The sequence below is a fragment of the Manis pentadactyla genome, chromosome 14 (assembly GCF_030020395.1).
Source record: "Manis pentadactyla isolate mManPen7 chromosome 14, mManPen7.hap1, whole genome shotgun sequence".
Taxonomy (NCBI): Eukaryota; Metazoa; Chordata; class Mammalia; order Pholidota; family Manidae; genus Manis; species Manis pentadactyla.
The window spans coordinates 87,161,904-87,182,480 of NC_080032.1; the positions used below are offsets into that span (position 1 = coordinate 87,161,904).

General features: G+C 38.6%; 1 protein-coding gene across 2 annotated transcripts in view; it reads left to right on the forward strand.

Moving 5' to 3' along the window:
* The window catches only part of LRRK2 (leucine rich repeat kinase 2), a 129,714-nt gene extending 116,828 nt beyond the window's left edge, over positions 1-12,886 (forward strand). For both annotated transcript variants that reach the window (XM_057492517.1, XM_057492518.1), the window contains 7 exons: positions 1,301-1,494; positions 2,740-2,812; positions 3,567-3,751; positions 6,339-6,491; positions 7,933-8,145; positions 10,048-10,115; positions 11,259-12,886. In XM_057492517.1, coding sequence (XP_057348500.1) covers positions 1,301-1,494; positions 2,740-2,812; positions 3,567-3,751; positions 6,339-6,491; positions 7,933-8,145; positions 10,048-10,115; positions 11,259-11,380 — 1,008 coding nt within the window. In that variant the 3' untranslated portion in view covers positions 11,381-12,886. The remainder of the gene's footprint in view (positions 1-1,300; positions 1,495-2,739; positions 2,813-3,566; positions 3,752-6,338; positions 6,492-7,932; positions 8,146-10,047; positions 10,116-11,258) is intronic.
* Positions 12,887-20,577: the final 7,691 nt, after the last annotated feature.

Here is a 20,577-nt window from a genome sequence, read left to right on the forward strand (position 1 = left end):
CTCGGCCGAGCGCAGCTCCATGACGAAAGGTCCAATGCCGAGCTGTTCGTAGCCAACAGGCAGAGAGAGGTGCTGGGGGTGGGTGCTCCTTACTGATAGGGGAGATGTGGACACAGTTCCTATAAAATAAATCAATAAATAGAATTCATAAGACACATTTTTAGACTTAAAAAGTAACCTAATATTAGGATGACCACCATAGAAAAGACTAGGAACAACAAATGCTGGCAAGGATATGGAGAAAGGGGTCCCTCCTACACTGCTGGTGGGAATGTAAACTAGTTCAACCATTGTGGAAAGCAATATGGAGGTTCCTCAAAAAACCAAAATGAAATACCATTTGACCCAGGAATTCCACTCCTAGGAATTTACCCTAAGAATGCAGGAGCCCAGTTTGAAAACGACAGATGCATCCCTACATTTATCGCAGCACTATTTACAATAGCCAAGAAATGGAAGCAACATAAGTGTCCATCAGAAGATGAATGGATAAAGAGGAGGTGGTACATATACACAATGGAGTATTAATCAGCCGTAAGAAGAAAACATTTCCTACCATTTGCAACAACATGGAGGGAGCTAGAGGGTATTACGCTCAGTAAAATAAGCCAGGTGGAGAAAGACAAGTACCAAATGATTTCACTCATCTGTGGAACATAAAAACAAAGCAAAAACTGAAGGAACAAAACAGCAGTTGACTCACAGAACCCAAGGATGGACTAACAGTTATCAAAGGGAAAGGGATTAGGGAGGGAGAAGGGGAATAAGGGGCATTATGATTAGTACACATAACATAGGGGAGGGGCATGGGGAAGCCGTATAGCACAGAGAAGACAAGGACAGTGACTATAATGGGGTATGTGGTGGGGACTTGGTAATGGGGGGAATCTAGTAACCACAATGTTGCCCATGTGATTTTATATTAATACCAAAATAGAAAATAAAAATAAATAAAAATGAAAAGCAACCTAATATTTTGACTGTTGCCTTGAAATAAATGTTGTGCCTAAGCATTATTTTTAAGATAGACCAATCCGCTATTATTTTAATGGCATGAGACTTGATACTGAGAAATAGTTTTCAATTTTTAGTTTTAGTTTCAAGTGCATTCTAGCTAGGCAAACGCTCCCAGCCAGTTGACTCATTTATTGTCAAAAAGTACGTAAAGTCCGCATTGGCTTTAAAATTAAGAGCAACAAAGTAAAAAGAGTTAAGTATGGATAAAAATACTTTCATTCCATTCGAGTTCTGGTCCCTTAAGCTAGAATCACGTCTTAAGTGTGTTTTCTTTTCGCGACAGGAAGTTGCTGATAGTAGAATACTGTGCCTAGCTTTGGTGCACCTTCCTGCTGAGACGGAGAGCTGGATCGTGTCTGGGACGCAGTCCGGCACCCTCCTGGTCATCAGTACTGAAGATGGGAAGAGGAGACACACCCTTGAGAAGATGAGTGACTCCATCACCTGCTTGTACTACAGTTCCTTTTCCAAGCAAAGGTACGGTCATGAATTTAACTCGAGGGGGATAGTGAATTTAACTACTGGGGGGCATTCCATACCTTTTAGACGACTTAATTGTGTGCAAAGCTGTAAATGCATCAGCAAAGAAGGCTTATTTTGAACATATTTCTGTTGATTTGCATATGTTAAAAGGAATTATGGGAGGATACAAAGATGCTTGTGTTTTTCCATACAGAGATCAAGCTGTGAGGCAGTTAGGAAACAGGTCAGGCACTTCTGGGGGCCACCAGTGCTGCTTCCTGGTATCACCTCAGCTGTGGCTCTGTTGTGTCACACTCCTCACATCACCTCACCTTTGTAGGGTCTCTTCTCATTCATTCTTTCTTTGAATACATGTGTGTTGACAGCCTGTTATGTGCCAGTCTACAGTATATCAGCTCACTAAGTACCTAATTGGGAAAAAAAAACCCGTAAGGGAATTCATAAGTTGTTAATGGGTAAACATGTCTTACCCCTTCTCATGAGCAGGGATCTTATCCTAGAGGAGTTTATTTAAAGGGAGGAATTTCAGGCGTGAGTAGCAGGCTGGTTGCTCTAACTGGGGGCAGGATGATTGCCAGGATCCATGAAGATTATCCCTCATATCCGTTTCTGGCTTCAAACAGTAAATAAGTATAATAAAAATGTAAAGCTCAACTTTTTGGCAGCTGAAATATAAACTCCATTGGCAGTTTTGGAGATGGAATTATTTTGGTATTGTCAGAAAATTCCAATGGATGGAGTTAAATAGGCAAAGAAGGCTATTTACGATTATTGCAATAGGTAAGAGAGATGGAAGTCAACTCTGGTAAAGCGAAAGGCGTGAGCATCTTTGCACAGCGGGGCGAGCTGGTGGAGAAGCACTGGAGGACCCGCAGGCGAGGAGGCTGTCCGGGGCTCAGCCGTCCGTGCTTGCTTGCTGTCCGCCATTGGAGCCAGACTCCCATCGCCCCACAGACACTGGGAGATGGCGCCCTGTCATTCTTGATGGGTTGACTCCTAAGGCCTTGAGAAAGATATACCAGGGTTGTAAAACTGGCAAGAGGGCAGAAGAAGATTTAACATCTCAAACAGTCAGAGAAAAAATCTGCGGTTGTGTTTTCCAAAATAAATGCTGTAACAAAAGGGTGATCTGGCCAGGGAGAAACAAGTCTAAAGTTCAGTGAAGCTGGGGGAAACATTAAAGACATCTTGGTCAATGTAAAGACTCTTTTGTAACTGTTTTGTCATTTTTCCTTTTAGCAAGCAAAGGCATTTTCTTTTGGTGGGCACTGCTGATGGTAACTTAGCAATTTTTCAAGATAAAGCTGTTAAGGTAAATGTTGAATACAGTGTACATTAAAACTTGAAGTTCTTTGTTTTATGTGTGCTCATCCTGACCCCCCACTATCCCCCCGCCAAGTGGTTATAAACTCCCTGAGAGCAAGGATCATAAATTCTGCTTTTCATCTTTTTGCTGCTTTCATGAGGATTTGCACACAGTCAATCCTCTATAAATACTTCATGGATAGTCTATTTTATATGAATGAACTAAGGATAAAATGATAAATCTGATTTATAACATTAGGAATGGAGATAATTCTGTTTTTATGCAAGTGAAGTAGATAATTCCTTATAAATATCTGTGGGAAAAACAAAGGAACCTTATTTTCTTTAGCCGGGAAGAAATTATCTAACTTTTCGTTCTCTAGACACTCGTTTATCTTTAAAGCATTTATTCCTCCCTCCCTCCATTCATCTGCTCCATCTGTTCATCCAACAGTCATTCATACTCCTTGTCAAAAAAGCTGATTATCTACTGAGACAGAAGCACACTATAAACCCTGGGTTATTTTCCATACAACTTTTGCATAGAAAAGCGAAGAGATTGGTTATAAGGATAATATTTTGAAGACCGCTTAATTGAATCCTGTTTTTTATAAATCTGTTGAGAAAATATATTCTCAATTTTCATTTCAATACCGCTAGCTATTTAAGATGGGAAAATAGTGTTTTGAAAGCACCAATATTGCAGTGTTTCGCCCTGCAGACACTCAATTCACCGAGTGTGTTTTCTCTTCCTGGCCAAGTGTAAAGGGGCTGCTCCTCTGAGGATCCTGAATATAGGCGATGTCAGCACTCCACTGATGTGCCTGAGTGAATCCATGAATTCAAATGAAAAAAACATCATGTGGGGAGGATGCGGTACAAAACTTTTCTCATTTACTGATGATTTCACCATTCAGAAACTGATTGAGACCAGGACAAACCAGTTGTAAGTCCTTTATCTATACTATTAATTTACTACTTCATTCATGTTTATTCTCTATAATTATGTCAATAATGCTATTGATAATCCCAAAGGAAAATCTTTTAAAATGCATAATTTATTTTTCTATTATAAAATTAACCATTTATTATGGAAGATGTAGAAAAATCCCAGAAAGCAGAGGAACATTAAAAAAATCATCCAGCCTATCACATTTGGGATAAAATATGGAAACCCCTGGTAATCTTAATCATAGTTATCAATCTCAATTTTTAGCAATGTCATGATCTCTATTTCCAAATTAAACATTATGGAACTTGAAAGACAATAAACTCAGTATTTTACTTCATTTGTGGATTTTACATATGTGTTTTAGATAATTTCCATTAAATTGGTTGTGGGAGGCTTAGGCCTCAGGAATAAAGTCATCTCTAGATTTGATAATTACACAAATATCCCCTCTACAGCAAAGTTAGTGATACCAGTTTCCAGCCAGAATAAAATAAAATATAGACCCAAAATTTGTTGTTTCAGTTTTTAAAAGTGGCACTCTAAGCAGATCGTTGCAGTTGGAATTTATTTATTCCATTCACCAGTGGGAAGCAGTGCATGTAGGGTGGCGGGTCAGAGCGTCAGCCATAGTTCGCCTTTTGGCCCTGCCATGTGTTGGTTGGTCAAGAGCTCCTTAAATCTTTAAAAACCTCTCTAACCTGAGGAATGTAATGTATTCTATCTCAGAGAGATGCTTTGGAAACTGCACAGGAAAATTTATGTAAGAGGCGAACACAGTGCCCACCCTCAGGAGGCTTGCCATAAATGCTAGCGGTCACCTCCGCTCGCTGTGAGGCACAGGTCCCCATCTTGAGGAAGAACCTAGTATTTCCTTGAGATCTAGTTAGACTGGAGCTTGGGAGTAATCCTAGACTCCTTCGACCTTTCCTCCCTTTGTCTGCTCAACTCTCCCCTTCACTGATCTCAAATCCTTGCACCTCTCACTGTTGCTGCAGCTGCCCCCCCATCTGTCAAGACCACCCCCCATCTGTCAGAACCGTATCCCCATCTGGGCCAGGCTGTCACCCACCAGCCGTGGCTGTGTTAACAACAACCTCTTTCTAACCAGTTGTCCACCTCCAGCTGTGCTTCCTTGGGTCCATTCTCAGCATCACAGAGAGAGACTCTAAAGTGCAAGTCAATCTGAGGTCAGTCTTCTGCTCAACACCCTTCAGAGGCATCTCACTATCCGAATTCCGAAGTCCTGAAGGCAGCCTGCTAGGCCCTCACGGACAGTCCTCTCTCGATTCACGTCGTGCGGCCTCCTTGCCCCTGAGCTGTAGCCAAAGTGAAACTGCCTCAGTTCCCCAATGCGATCTGCCCGCTTTCCTAGCCCCCTCCCCCACCTTCACGTGTGGTTTTCCCTTTGCCAGGGTGGCGGCTGTGCCTCTACCTGCTCAGGGCAAACATCACTCCCTCCGAGTCGGCTGTCTCCGGTCCCACTCATGCGAATGAGGCTCCCTGGACTTGTTCCTCCATTGCATCTATTATGTCGTTCACAACAACTTTACACATTTTTATATTTTCAAAAGTGCTTTCTTAATAATACTAGACCGACTGGTTCTCCACACCGGCTGTGCATTAGAAACGACTAGGTGACTGGAAGTAATCTAATGCCTGGGAACCACTTCAGACCAATTAAATTAGATGAATTAAGCTTAGGATGGGCCCCGGGATCAGTATTGTTCTTTTATTTTCAAGGTAACAGGTGATCCTTGAGCAATTTGCTTAGCATTTGTAAACTTTCTTTCTGTAATTACACTGAGATTTATAATATTTTATAAGATTTTAGCTGAGGATCGCATGAGATAACACACAGAAATATTTGAGAAATTTGAAAACGCTCTGCCGTATTTGTACCAGTTTGAACTGTCTTCTGTTAAATGTAGCAGACACTCAGGAAAGAATTACCAAAAACACAGCAGCTCCCATCATTTTGTCATCTCCCTTGCCAGAGTAGAAAAGATGGAGAAAAAGAAAAAACCTTCCTACTCTAGGATGAGCTAAAGATTGTTATATCCTGTGGTAGTTTCCTGTTATCTACCTGATTGAATTGCAACTTTAACCATTTTTACTCTTCCCTTGTTGTTCATCCTTCCTGTTCGTTCCTCCCTCACCCCTCCATCCACTCACCAAACTGCCTGCTTTGTTAACCTGGCATTTTCTAGGTAGATACTTACACACCCATGTACTGTATATGTATGTCTATTAGACAGGTAGATAGGTACTTAGGATGACTCTTCCCTGGATTGTGTGTATACAGAAAAGGCATAGTCCTTGTCCTTAAGGAATTGCATTTACTATCTAGTATCTGGGACACACTAATCACTACTAATAATGAGGTCCATAATAATACAGCAATACCAGTGGGGGAAGGGGAGTGACTGGTCTGTTGCAATAGGTCAGGGACGAATTCCAGAGGAGGTGACATTTAAGTTAAGCCTCTAAGTCCATCTAGGAGTTTGCTGGGCAGATGGGGCCTATGTTAGCCAATCTGTTTGCCAAAAATAAATAATGGTGACTGTCTTTTTTTTCCCCCTAGGTTCTCTTATGCAGCTTTCAGTGATTCCAACATCATAGCCGTGGTGGTGGACACAGCTCTCTACGTCGCGAAGAAGAATAGCCCGTTTGTGGAAGTGCGGGATAAGAAAACTGAAAAGCTCTGCGAACTAATAGACTGTGTGCACTTTTTAAAGTAAATTAAGTGGTTGCTTTTTAAAGTTTTATTGAGGAAAGAACACAACATGAGATGTACCCTCTTCACACATTTTTAAGCGTACAACCTGCTGTTGACTGTTGGTACAATATCATGGGGTCTTTATTCCGCTAAGAGGGAGGAAGTATGGCTTATTTTCCTTCATTTCTACCTCTAACTAGAAAATTTAGAACAACCAAAACCCAGAAGCAGAACTGTCGGTGCTTTGCGGTACCATCTCTTGGTATCCAGCAAATTTCATTTTGGAGAAATAAAATAGGAGCATGATATATATGGTTTCTTCAAGGCACTACAAAGAATATTCTCTAATGAAAAAATGGGACATTGAACGTGCCCATACTGGATTCATTGCTGGCTCTGTCTGCAGTAGTGCCACAAAATAGAATTTTGCTAGTTATAATTATCCTGTGGGTCCATGGATACTCTGCTGTGAAGATAAGCTAAAAAGTCACAGAAGAGTATGAAAATATGGGGGGAAAATGTGACCAGGGCCCTAAGGAGGGGGGATCAGGACAGCAGACTAAGAGCCCTTCTCTTAGTTTTTGCTAGCGTGTCAGAGGCGAACCTCAGACGTCACATCAAACACATCCTTTCTCTGCTGTTGCTGGGAAACGGGGCCACAGCCAACCTTTCTTGCTGGCTACTTTGTAATTTTGTTCTATCTTGTTTTTACTGTATAGGGTTTTTATGCTCTGGAGAACATTTAGGTTACACAGCATATCCATAAAATGAGCCTCCGAGGTTTACTTTCCCAGAATCTTTTAGTTTTTCTGTGGATGTTGAGGAGATTTATGTTCAGAAGTACTGACAGTTCTGCCTGGTAAAGGCTTCCGTACTTACTCAAGTCCTAAAATTATTAGGATTCTTTTATTTCTGGACATCTCATTTTTACGATGAATTATTCCCTGGCTCAGGGAAATTCAATGGTTTGTACTGATACCTTTTACATGTAAATGACTATAATTTAATTTTCCTTTGTAACTTTTAGATGTCATGGAGAGCTTTTGAAATTAACTTTTTTTTAATTGGTCAAAATTTTTTTAACTCAGTTATATAGGCTTGCTATTTATTAAAAAATTGTATCCATCTTATTTCAGATTTTCTTGAAGTCAAGGGCCTATTGTGTTATTTTTGACAATTTTGGCTTGGGATAGAGAAGATACTTTGACACTCTGTACCTAGCAAAATTCGTTTTGTACAACTGTAATGATATATAATTACACTATAACATATTCATATGATAAAAGGTTATTTGTAAATTCATTTTGTACAATGTTAATGATATATAAAGTATGCTACCATGTATTCATAATACATGATAAAGGGTTATATGTAATATATATGTATGTATATACACACATTTTTTTCTCTCTTGAATTGTTGATAAAATTATTAATGGATACTTTCTTTATGGTTTTAGGGAGGAAAGAGTAAAAGGAAACAAAGAATCAAAACACAAAATGTCTTATTCTGGGAGAGTGAAAACTCTCTGCCTCCAGAAGAACACCGCTCTCTGGATAGGAACCGGAGGAGGCCAGATCTTGCTCCTGGATCTGTCAACCCGTCGGATTATTCGTATAATTCACAATTTATGTGATTCTGTTAGAGTCATGATGACAGCACAGTTAGGCAAGTTTCTTTCCTTTACATCTTTTTTCTTATTCTCTAAAGACTACAAAACTGCTGTTATTTTTTTATTTGTTTTCACTTTATAGTGTCATTTGAAAGGTCTCAGAAGCCCACATGAGACGTAAGACGGGGATAAATGTTTAATAGGGTCATTAAAGAAATGGAGGGATAGATGCTGTCATTCTTACAAGACAAGCAGATTCTTGCAGCTGAGCACCAAATTTGGGTCCTACTTTCTCTTTTTTCTTTATTCCTACGGGAAAAATGGGAAATAGGTAATGTTGAGTATTTTTAAATTTTTGACCAAAAAAATTGAGACCAGTGTTTATTTTTATCATTCAAACCCTTGCTGAAGAATCCTATTTGGTTTTTCATTCTATAAACAAATTTATATTCTTTTAGCAATATATGCTGAACTTCACAATCTACAAATATTGATAAATCATGTTTTACTCAAGCTTTTATATCTTTTCTTGCTCATACGTATCTATTTAAATATGAAGAAATCATGATAGCGCATGAAATATATTTATAATTAGACATTTGATTGTCTTTTGACTAACTATTTGGTTTAGAGAATAGTATTAACAAAATACAAAGTTGATCACAAAATAACACTATGGGATTAAGTTCTGCAAAATGAGTTTAGGTACCTTTCGCAAATAAGTAATAAAAGTTTGACAGGGTGAAGAAAATAGTGAATTAGAAAATAGTGAACTCCTTTTATATGAATATATCAAGGAGGGACAAGTGTTTCTCTGATCCTCACCCATTTCCTGTGAATACATGTCAGAGTGGCAGACGGGGTTAGACGAGACGCTCCTAGCGAGTGGTGACTGTCGGGTACACATCCAGGCAAGCAGAGTGTACGGCCTGTCATCAGCTGTCTCTCTAGTTTTGTTCTACCAAGGTTGTTACATCCTCTACTTTTTTTGTACTTTAAGACCCAAATGTTTGTTCATTGCTCACATTATATGGGATTCAGTGGGTTTAATCGATTTTTAATATAAAGGTAAATTTGATCATGATCTACAAGGTGTGGCTTTGCCCCACCTCTCTAGCCTCCATCACTTACCACATTCCTTCCAGCTCTTCCGGTCCGGAAGACGGTCAGTCATTTTTAAACACCAGGCTTCATTCTGCCTCAATGTTTTTCATGTGCTGTTTCATTCTTTGCTTAGTCGATCTAATTTAATTATCTTAGTCTGCTTTCTTGGCCGAGTTAACTCTTACTTTTTTAAAAATAGTAGCTCTTCCGTCAAAACCTCAGAGAAGTTGAATACAGATGAGGTCAAAGTTTGCTCTTGGTGATGTCACCACCTCGTTCTTGCATAGCATGGATCTTGGCCGTCATTGTTTCATTAATGTCATCACCTCCGAGAACATAAACTCCATGTAGGTTGTATCTACATGGGCTCGCTCATCCCTTTATTCCCAGAGCCTCTTTTGATGAATATCTATTGAAAAGATTAGTGAATGACTTGAGAATTAAGTATGGTTTTATGGGAGTATCAGTATATCCATTCATAGGCTTCATATTTGAATAGTGCCTTTCAGTATCCAAAACACTTTTCACCCATTTTCTCATGTAATGTTATAACTTTGGGCAGAGGGGTAATGTGCATAGAGTAAACCCACTTTCCAAAAAGTTTAAGCTGTTTTTTCTCAGAGTCACATAACTTGCAGAAATTATAGCAGGGAGTAGATCACAAATTTTCTAACTTTAAAGATGTGCTGATCTTCTTGGAGAATTCTTTATTCAACATAATTGAAGCATCACTTAAAAAGTAGAATTGTAAATTAAGTTCCAAGGTTTTCATGTCTTCAAATATAGAAACTATGCTTTTTTAGTCCACCTTATTATATTGTTTTTAACAGAAAATTCATATTTTTTTTGTAAAGGTAGCCTTAAAAATGTCATGCTGGTTTTGGGGTATAACCGGAAAAGTACTGAAGGTCCACAACACCAAAAAGGTAAAGTTAAAAGGATACTGTATTCTAATCATAGTGCAATGACATGGATGATTATAGCATATTACATGTTTTACAGATTCATAATAAATATTACATGTGCTGTAGTACTTTAGGCATTTTTAATTTGTAGCTTCTTTATAGTGCAAAAACTTTAGACACAAATTTTCAAAATTGTTTCAGTGATTTGGAGGGTTAAGTATTTATTTTTCCAAAAGCTGTGGAGGAAAGGAAGCCTTGTGCACTGCTGGTGGGGATGTAAGTGGTGCAGCCGCTGTGGGATGGAGTATGGAGGTTCCCCAAAAAATTAAAAATAGAAATTCCACATGACCCAGTAATTTCATTTCTGGGTATTTATCCAAGGAAAAGAAAACACTAATTCAAAAGGATATATGCACCCCTATGTTTATTGCAGTATTATTTACAATAGCGAAGATACAGGAGCAGCCTAAGTGCCCATCAGTAGGTGAATGGACAAAGAAGATGTGATTATATAATATGTATATCACATGCATAATGAAATAGTACGCAGCCTTAAGAAAGAATGAAATCGTGCCATTTACAACAACATTGATGGGCCTAGAAGATATTATGCTAAGTGCGATATGTCAGAGAAAGACAGTGAATTCACTTACATGTGGAATATAAAAAATAAAATAAATGAACAAGCAAACCGAAAAAGACCCATAAATATGGAGCACAACTGTGGTGGCCAGAAGGAGGGGGCAGGGGATAGGTGAAATGGGGGTACAAACATCCTCAGAAAAGCATTTCTTTAGATGAAGTAGAAGTATAGGCCACTGTAAAAGGAGGGTGAGCCCAAATTTATACTGATTCCATCTGTTTTTCATTTTTATGTTCTTAGGAAGTCTGACTTTGAACAATATTTTAAAAGCTTTATTTTTTTTAGAGAATAAACTATTAGGTTATTAAGGGTCCACAATCTTTTTGAGATGTAGTAGTTTCTATAACGCATTTTAAACATTTTCCAAATGTGATTTCTTATAAATGGCAATAATTTAGTACCTAATTTGTAGCCATATTTATATATACGTTTGTCCAAGGCAACTAAATATAAATGAACAAAACTGGAATAAAAATGCCTTATGGCAGATCTTTGAAACGTTTTATTTTTCTTTTTTCTAGAAATAGAGTTTTGCTTGTCTGTTTGGGACCTCAATCTTCCACATGAAGTGCAAAATTTAGAAAAACATATTGAAGTGAGGAAAGAATTAGCTGAAAAAATGAGAGGAATATCTGCTGAATAGGAGGGATATTGGAAACCTGTGCTCTTGGGGAAATTATTGTCCTTATCTTGTAAATATTTCCTTTAAAAATGTGTAGTATAGAAAAGATATTCCCACCTTTTGAACTAGCTCATGTGAATATGAAGGAATGTTTATATGTTTTATTTTAAATATAAATATGTGTAAAAATAGTTACCAAAAAGTATGTTTTAAAGAACTCTTTAAAATGTGACATTTCCAATATATCCTAATTAATTTTGTGGATTAAGTAATGAAAGGATATCTAAGAAAGTGCATCAAGGCAGTTTCTCATTGTAAAATTTACTCATTGTAAAATTTATGAGTACATAACTTTTTGCTTTGTTACCCATAATGAAGGTAAACTTTCTTTTAAATTCCGTTTTTTAAGACAGGACTGTGGCTTGATTACTTTCTAGATATTCTGCAAAGTAGACTAAAACCATGAGGATAGTTTCCCATATAATACATTCCTTCTTAGACTGCTTTTAAATGCAGTTCTCGTATATGCTTGTAAGCTGTAGGTGAATTTGGACTCATAAAGCCCTTCCCTGGGACCTGAGTCTTCTTGGTTTTGCCGATTCAAACCATCCATCCCCACATCTTCATTTGGTCTAAAAGAAACACCATGAAAAGTGCAGATGATGACATACGTATTGTCCAAGTCCTCATATCCAGGAAAGACACAGTCACTCTCTCTTTCCCTGTTTTGCAGCTCTTTCTTTGAATGTGGATACCCTGAAATTTGTATAATTGGTACAAATACAATGTTCAGTCCTTCAAGTGATATTCTTATGTTTTAATTTCTGTTTTCAGTGGTAAGTCTGACCACTGGTTACTTCTTCCTACTCTGCTTCGCTCTAGTGCTTCAACTCTTCTTCCTACGTTTGTGACTCTGCAAATCCCCTATCATTCAGGAAGAAACCCTATTTCCAGAATTATAGAATTCCACAACTCCCACCAAGACCGTAGGGAGAGGTATGTTCACACTCTTTAGTCTGCTGAAGGGAAAAGGAGCTTTAGGCTATGATGGGTAAACGATACCTGCTAACGCAGTCTTCCTAATTATGCCTAAATTGTTTAAATATCGTCCTGTGGTAGGGGTATCAATGTCAAGTACCTAGGTAGCAATTTGAGTGTTATTTCTGCTTTAAGGGAGATCCTTTGGCCCTGGCCAATACTCATCATTTCAAACAATTCCCTATGATGAATAACTAATCCATTTACTATTCTCAGGACTGACTAGTGTTTTACTATATGGACATTCAACATTTCTTTATATTAAGGGACAAATCAAATTCCTAACCCTGAAAAGAGTCTCCACATTTCAAAAGGACCTAATCTCTAATTTGTCATATAGTTTAACAAAAAGCAGAAATGAGGTGGCTATTTTTTTCTGTCATGTTTCTCATTGTTACTTTGTATTTATATGCACTTTTTTACAGATAATTATGGAGAAATATGTAAATGAACATTGTATCTAAATAAAGAATAAACATTTTTAAAGCATGTTTATTAATTTCTAAACTTTGTGATATTTTATTTTTTACATAGAGGCCTGTAATCCATCTAATAAGAAATTTTGTGTTAATCTGTGTATAAGACATAGAGGAAGTACTAAGTTTTCTCTTGAACTTTAAAAAGTTAAAGATAAACATACAAATGTTCAGATATTGAAGTGACATAAAGCCCGAAACCCTTGGGACTTTGTGTGTTTTTGTCCATCACTAGGTAGCTGCACAATGAACATGGAAAACTGAATGCTTTTCATGGAGACTCATCAGCAATATGGTAAACTCTTAATCCATAACAACTCAGGAAAAACTGAAATCTCCATTCTCCATTCTGGCCAGATTCCCAGCCTGCATGCCATTGTTTCCAATAACAATTCAGAATCTGACTGCTTGAAAGTACAGAGGTGCTTGGATCTTCCCAATTCCTCAAGGCATTTGGGGGGTTCCTAGTTAGCCCCTTGGCTGTCTAACGGGAAGCAGGAAGGCAGGGACCCGACGGCCTGTGGTCTGAGCACGTCGTGAGCAGTGAGCAGAGGCATGTTCTCCGTCTGTGCTCACCTCCCCTGTGCTCGGTTTCCAGGCCCACCTGGAAAATCTGTGCTTGGGGGAGTGTGAGCCTAAGACAGAGAGCGGGAGAGGGCAGGGCTAGCAGCACCTGGGTCACGGGGCTACCGCTCCACTTCCGTGAGAAACCACTGTCCCGTGGCCATGGGGCCTGGGAGATGAGGCTTCATGGAGTGCCTTTTATGTGTCACTCTGACCTGGACTTCACCTCATTTACTGATCTGAACACCACCAGGAGGAGGTTGTTACTATCCCCACTTATTTATGAAAATACAAACCAGTGGGATAAACACTGTGTTAGCGGTATTAGGGGAAAGCAGAGCATGCGTCTGCCTGGCCAGAGAGGAGAATCTGGGAGCATCACACACACAAAGAGCCAGTACAAGGGCACAGCCATACGGGGAGGACAGCCACCCAGTCCCAGGCTGGGCAAAGCGTTCTAGGCAGAGGACTCAGGCAAGCACTCTGTTAGGAGAAAAAGCTTATTTTGAAAGCATCCAATCAAATTCTAGAATTTGTGACAACTTCTAAAACTCCTAGAGAATTTACATCTAGTGTATGCAGAAGACCCTTAAATGACTGAATGTGCAAAAGAAATATACATTTATGGATTGATATAGTATTTTACTATGAAATGAAAGATAACGTTAATGCATTTTGGGAGGGGCAAGTTAGAATAAAACTAGTAGACCTGTCAAACACCAGATTTATCTTACAGGTTAAAAAATCATGAAAGGAATCTGGCATTATGTATATACAGAGTATGTGATATATATTCATCTCATCACAATACAAAACAAGCCCAAAGTAACTAACCCAAAAGTTTTGCCATCATGATAAAAGTCAAAGAAGGTATATAGTGCAGAGGTAATTTGCTGTCGTGGAAACCCAGGGGATAAATGTTTTGCAAGCCGATTCATGTTTGCATTATTTTGATTTCCTGTCTGCAGTGCAGATGATTTGTATGTGAGAGTATCAGACAACCTCAGACAGAAGCTGCTTGCAGGCAGGAGTGTTCTTTGACCACAGACTGCTTGGATGGATTTCTGCTGCCAATTACCAAATATATACATCTGTGTCACAAAATTGAATCAGAATATCTTTGCTATAGACAAATCAATAGTATTACTATTTTGACTAATGTAATTGCATTTAGAAAAAGAATTAAGTTTATTAGTATGCTTTGGGATGTGCATTTCTTTCATGAGAGTCTGCAATTCAGGATAAAGTATGCTCCAAAACAAAGCTAAAAAGAACTTGTACTTTAAGAAACATGCTTCTGAAGGCCCTGCATTTATTTCATCAATGTTGTTATTACTACCCAATTCTTAAAAATTGTCTTCAGTTACTGTAAAAAGCAGAATGAATAAAAAGAAAAATTTACACAGGTAAGTGTTCAGGAAGACCTCTTCCACAATATGGGATTTTGCTGTTTGTCTGTTTCATATATACTATGTCTGAGCTATACCTTCCTGACTGGCACAATGCCAGTGGCACATAATTACATATGGGAAATTAAATTTGGCATTCTAAACCAATGAATTTCTGCAAAGTCCCTTCTTTTTGCACTAGGAAATCATGAAATACATGAGATAATTTCAATTTTATGTGTCTAGTGTGCTTGAGTAATGCTGGGAGTTTCTTTTTAACAGGAGGGATTTTATTTCAAAGATAAAGTTTTTAGCCACATATATCAGAATGTCTTCATTTATAGGGATTTATTTCAAAAGTAAATGCAAGTGGTAAAAATATGTAGTAGCACCCTAAGTGAACTATTCTGTTAAGCTTTTAAATCAACTCAATCACATTTTTATTAAATGCTGTCAAGTATTTTATACACTTTGGTGTTACATAATGACAATTAGTGTGTGTCAATTACAGAGAAACAGCTTGTCCAGCATCCGTTGACCACTGACATTTTACTGTTTACATCCTCCTTTTGGATGATTGACTTTATATTAAAGAAAATCGTTTTCCAGGTGTTGACATAGTTTCTAAATATAATGATGTAAATTGGTCTATAAACTAATTGTTCCTTCAAATAATTTTTACATATTCAAGGTGATGTAAATAGGAAGAAAGATGATGTAATTTGAAACACTAAGGGAGATTTTCATAGCAAATTGCACTCTATAGAACAAGGGAAGAAATATTCAAGCTAAAACTAATTACTAGTGGAAAGCCTGTCTGTCAAAAACCTGTGGAAAATCCTCCCTTGTAAATATACACAGACAGAGAAAGTAATGTCTTTTTCATTTTGTGTGTCAGAATGAAAGAAACTGTAGAAGTTACAAGCATGGGCTCTGGGCCCCCGGGCCTGCCCCCAGCCCCCAGTTACGAGAGCCATGTTGCTCAGACTTTGTCAATGTCCTCGTATGTAAAAAGGCTTAAAAATACTGTCATCCGTAGTTGTTGTGAAGAGCAGCAGATCTTCCTTATCCCCAAACCTATATAAACTTTCAGCTGCTTATTATTGGTTGAAAGGAAGATTTTGAGTTTTGAAGTTTGCAGCTGGTAGACGGAGCCAATATTCAGCTGGTAGCTCATTCTGCCAAGTTATTTGAGTGACAGACAAAGGTCTGTGGATTATATGTCACCGTACCCGGGACTCAGAAAGCTAGTAACCTGACATCCCATCAAACTGATACTTTAAATATTTGCTTAGCATTTATTTAGCAGGAGCTAGGAGAAACAGACTTTGTGTTAATAAAAATAGTATGAGGACAAATTTGCTTTGGTTTCATTTCCGAGAATATGGCAGTAATTCGGAGAAGTCCATCTGCTGAAAGCTAGAAAGTTTAGCTGGGAAGAAAAGAAACATCTGATAAGATGGTGTGGGATTATCAGACGAACATCAAAGTGAGGGTGAGGACATGAAGAGGTGAGCGGGACTCCAAAGTTGTCCTTTCTCCTGTTAGCCTTTGCTTGTCCCAGTGGACTTGAGCTGCCGTTTCCTCAGCCTTGGAAGAAATGGAAGACAGAGGACAAACCCTAACACACCCAAGGTCCGGAGACAGATAGATAGGTGCTCCCATTAGGCTGGGACACCAAAGAGATACGTCTCGGTGCAACTGAGAAGCAGAAACAGAACTGCCCTGTCTTGGGGACAGCAAGGTCCTGAGAAAACCCACAACCCATCCCTCCAGGAGTTGCAATCCGAATTCACATCATCTACATTATTATTATTTTTTTAATCGCTAAGCTACTAATTAAATGAAAAATGTTTTACAGTTCTTGAATTAGCTACAAGAGGGCAAAGGTATTTGGGTTGGGATAAATATGTGTGTATTGTCATTTCTGGAATAAGCACTAAAAAAGTAAGTACACAGTGTGTAATTTCCAAACCGGTTGAGGAGAAAAAAAGTTATATTTTTCAATCCAATGGAAGGCAAGAAATGAGTGAAATAGAAACACAAAACAAGGGCAGATAAAAAATACAGGTATAAAATCAAATATATTATCCATTCATGATTAAAACTCTCAGCAAAATGGGAATAGAGGGCAAGTACCTCAACATAATAAAGGCCATCTATGAAAAACCCACAGCCAACATTATATTGAACAGCGAGAAGCTGAAAGCATTTCCTCTGAGATCGGGAACTAGACAGGGATGCCCACTCTCCCCACTGTTATTTAACATAGTACTGGAGGTCCTAGCCATGGCAATCAGACAAAACAAAAAAATACAAGGAATCCAGATTGGTAAAGAAGAAGTTAAACTGTCACTATTTACAGATGACATGATACTGTACATAAAAAACCCTAAAGACTCCACCCCAAAACTACTAGAACTGATATCGGAATACAGCAAAGTTGCAGGATACAAAATCAACACACAGAAATCTGTGGCTTTCCTATACACTAACAATGAACCAACAGAAAGAGAAATCAGGAAAACAACTCCATTCACAATTGCATCAAAAAAAATAAAATACCTAGGAATAAACCTAACCAAAGAAGTGAAAGACTTACACTCTGAAAACTACAAGTCACTCTTAAGAGAAATTAAAGGGGACACTAACAGATGGAAACGCATCCCATGCTCGTGGCTAGGAAGAATTAATATCGTCAAAATGGCCATCCTGCCCAAAGCAATATACAGATTTGATGCAATCCCTATGGAACTACCAGCAACATTCTTCAATGAACTGGAACAAATAATTCAAAAATTCATATGGAAACACCAAAGACCCCGAATAGCCAAAGCAATCCTGAGAAAGAAGAATAAAGTAGGGGGGATCTCACTCCCCAACTTCAAGCTCTATTATAAAGCCATAGTAATCAAGACAATTTGGTACTGGCACAAGAACAGAGCCACAGACCAATGGAACAGACTAGAGAATCCAGACATTAACCCAGACATATATGGTCAATTAATATTTGATAAAGGAGCCATGGACATACAATGGCGAAATGACAGTCTCTTCAACAGATGCTGCTGGCAAAACTGGACAGCTACATGTAGGAGAATGAAACTGGACCATTGTCTAACCCATACACAAATGTAGATTCAAAATGGATCAAAGACCTGAATGTAAGTCACGAAACCATTAAACTCTTGGAAGAAAACATAGGCAAAAACCTCTTAGACATAAACATGAGTGACCTCTTCTTGAACATATCTCCCCGGGCAAGGAAAACAACAGCAAAAATGAACAAGTGGGACTATATTAAGCTGAAAAGCTTCTGTACAGCAAAAGACATCATCAATAGAACAAAAAGGAACCCTACAGTATGGGAGAATATATTTGAAAATGACACATCCGATAAAGGCTTGACGTCCAGAATATATAAAGAGCTCACATGCCTCAACAAACAAAAAACAAATAACCCAATTAAAAAATGGGCAGAGGAACTGAAGAGACAGTTCTCCAAAAAAGAAATACAGATGGCCAACAGACACATGAAAAGATGCTCCACATCACTAATTATCAGAGAAATGCAAATTAAAACAACAATGAGGTATCACCTCACACCAGTAAGGATGGCTGCCATCCAAAAGACAAACAACAACAAATGTTGGCGAGGCTGTGGAGAAAGGGGAACCCTCCTACACTGCTGGTGGGAATGTAAGTTAGTTCAACCATTGTGGAAAGCAGTATAGTATGGAGGTACATCAAAATGCTCAAAACAGACTTACCATTTGACCCAGGAATTGCACTCCTAGGAATTTACCCTAAGAATGCAGCAATCAAGTATGAGAAAGACCAGTGCACCCGTATGTTTATCGCAGCACTATTTACAATAGCCAAGAATTGGAAGCAACCTAAATGTCCATCTATAGATGAATGGATAAAGAAGATGTGGTACATATACACAATGGAATACTACTCAGCCATAAGAAAAGGGCAAATCCTACCATTTGCAGCAACATGGATGGAGCTGGAGGGTATTATGCTCAGTGAAACAAGCCAAGCAGAGAAAGAGAAATACCAAATGATTTCACTCATCTGTGGAATATAAGAACAAAGGAACAAAACAGCAGCAGAATCACAGAACTCAAGAATGGACTAACAGGTACCAAAAGGGAAAGGGACTGGGGAGGATGGGTGGGTAGGGAGGAATAAGGGGGGGGGGGAGAAAAAGGAGGGTATTAAGATTAACATCCATAGGGGGGTAGGAGAAAAGGGAGGGCTGTACAACACAGAGAAGGCAAGTAGGGATTCTACAACATTTTGCTACGCTGATAGACAGTGACTGTAAAGGGGTTTATAGGGGGGACCTGGTATAGGGGAGAGCCTAGTAAACAAAGTATCCGTCATGTAAGTGTAGATTAATGATAAAAAAAAAAAAAGCAGTTCCTGTGTGGTAACCTCCAATGAGTTCTACACAATGATATAAAGGGCATATAAAAGTGTAGGCAAAGGGTCTGTTTATGTTTATATAGAGGATCAAAGCCTAATTTGGCTACCCCAAAAATGAACTAAGATACGATATGAAAAAGAACTTCCAACATCTGCACTCTCTGGAAGACTCATGCCAGAAGATGATCATCAAAAAACCCCAACAAAGATCCACGCACTGCTACAGCTGTAGATGCACTCATCCCACCAGCTCCTGGACTTGCCATGGGAATGAAGGAGATATCTAAGCTGGCCTGTGCATACAGTAAAACAACAAATTTGACTGGATCTATACTGTTGGAACTCAACCAAGAATTAGGAGAAGTGCAAGTTGTAGCGCTCCAAAATCTTACAATCACAGACTATTTACTGTTAAAAGAACATATGGCATGTGAACAGTCCCCAGGAATGGGTTGTTTTAATTTATCTGAATTCTCTCAGACTGTTCAAGTTCAGTTGGACAATATCCACCGTATCATAGATAAGTTTTCACAAATGCCTAAGGTGCCTAACTGGTTTTCTTGGTTTCACTGGAGATGACTGGTAATTACAGGTATGCTTTGGTTACATAACTGTACTCCTATTATGTTAATGTGTGTACACAATTTAATTAGTAGTTTAAAACCTATCCATGCTGAAGTTACTCTACAAGAAGATACGTCAAAGAAATAATCAATCTTTCCAGGTTTTCTTCTGCCTGCTACTTCTATAGCTTTTCTTCTTCCTTCCTAATTACAACCCTTAAATAGAATTCGTGCCTCATATCGAATTTACTGAGTATCATAATTCTTCCAAGTGGTAAAGATACCTCAAGACAAATGCTGGGCATAGAAGCCACAGGGCATAAATATGCAAAGAAGTAAAAAGCTAACCTTTTCAAACAATAAGGCTTCCCTCTCACTTACCAACTTCACATTTCCCTGTATGGCCCCGGAAGATGACTGGTTAGCCAGAGACGGGTAAGATTCCTCAAGGGAGGAACAACCTAAGACAGGCACAGTCGCAGGGGGGCCATCAGGTGAGAAATTGGGGATCAACAGAGGTGAGGCTTAGAACCTCACCCCCCCTGTTCTGAGAGAAATCTTCTGCATACGTGGATGTTTTATTGCCCTTGTCTAGCTCGGATTAACACATAGTCTACAGGCACACACCTGATCATCTACATTTGCTCTCTTACAACACTAAACTATGTTTTCTACCGTTATCTCGTATCTACCTACCACTTCAGCATTTTATTAAAAATAATAATAATAAAGAGAGAAATGTGGTATCCACATAT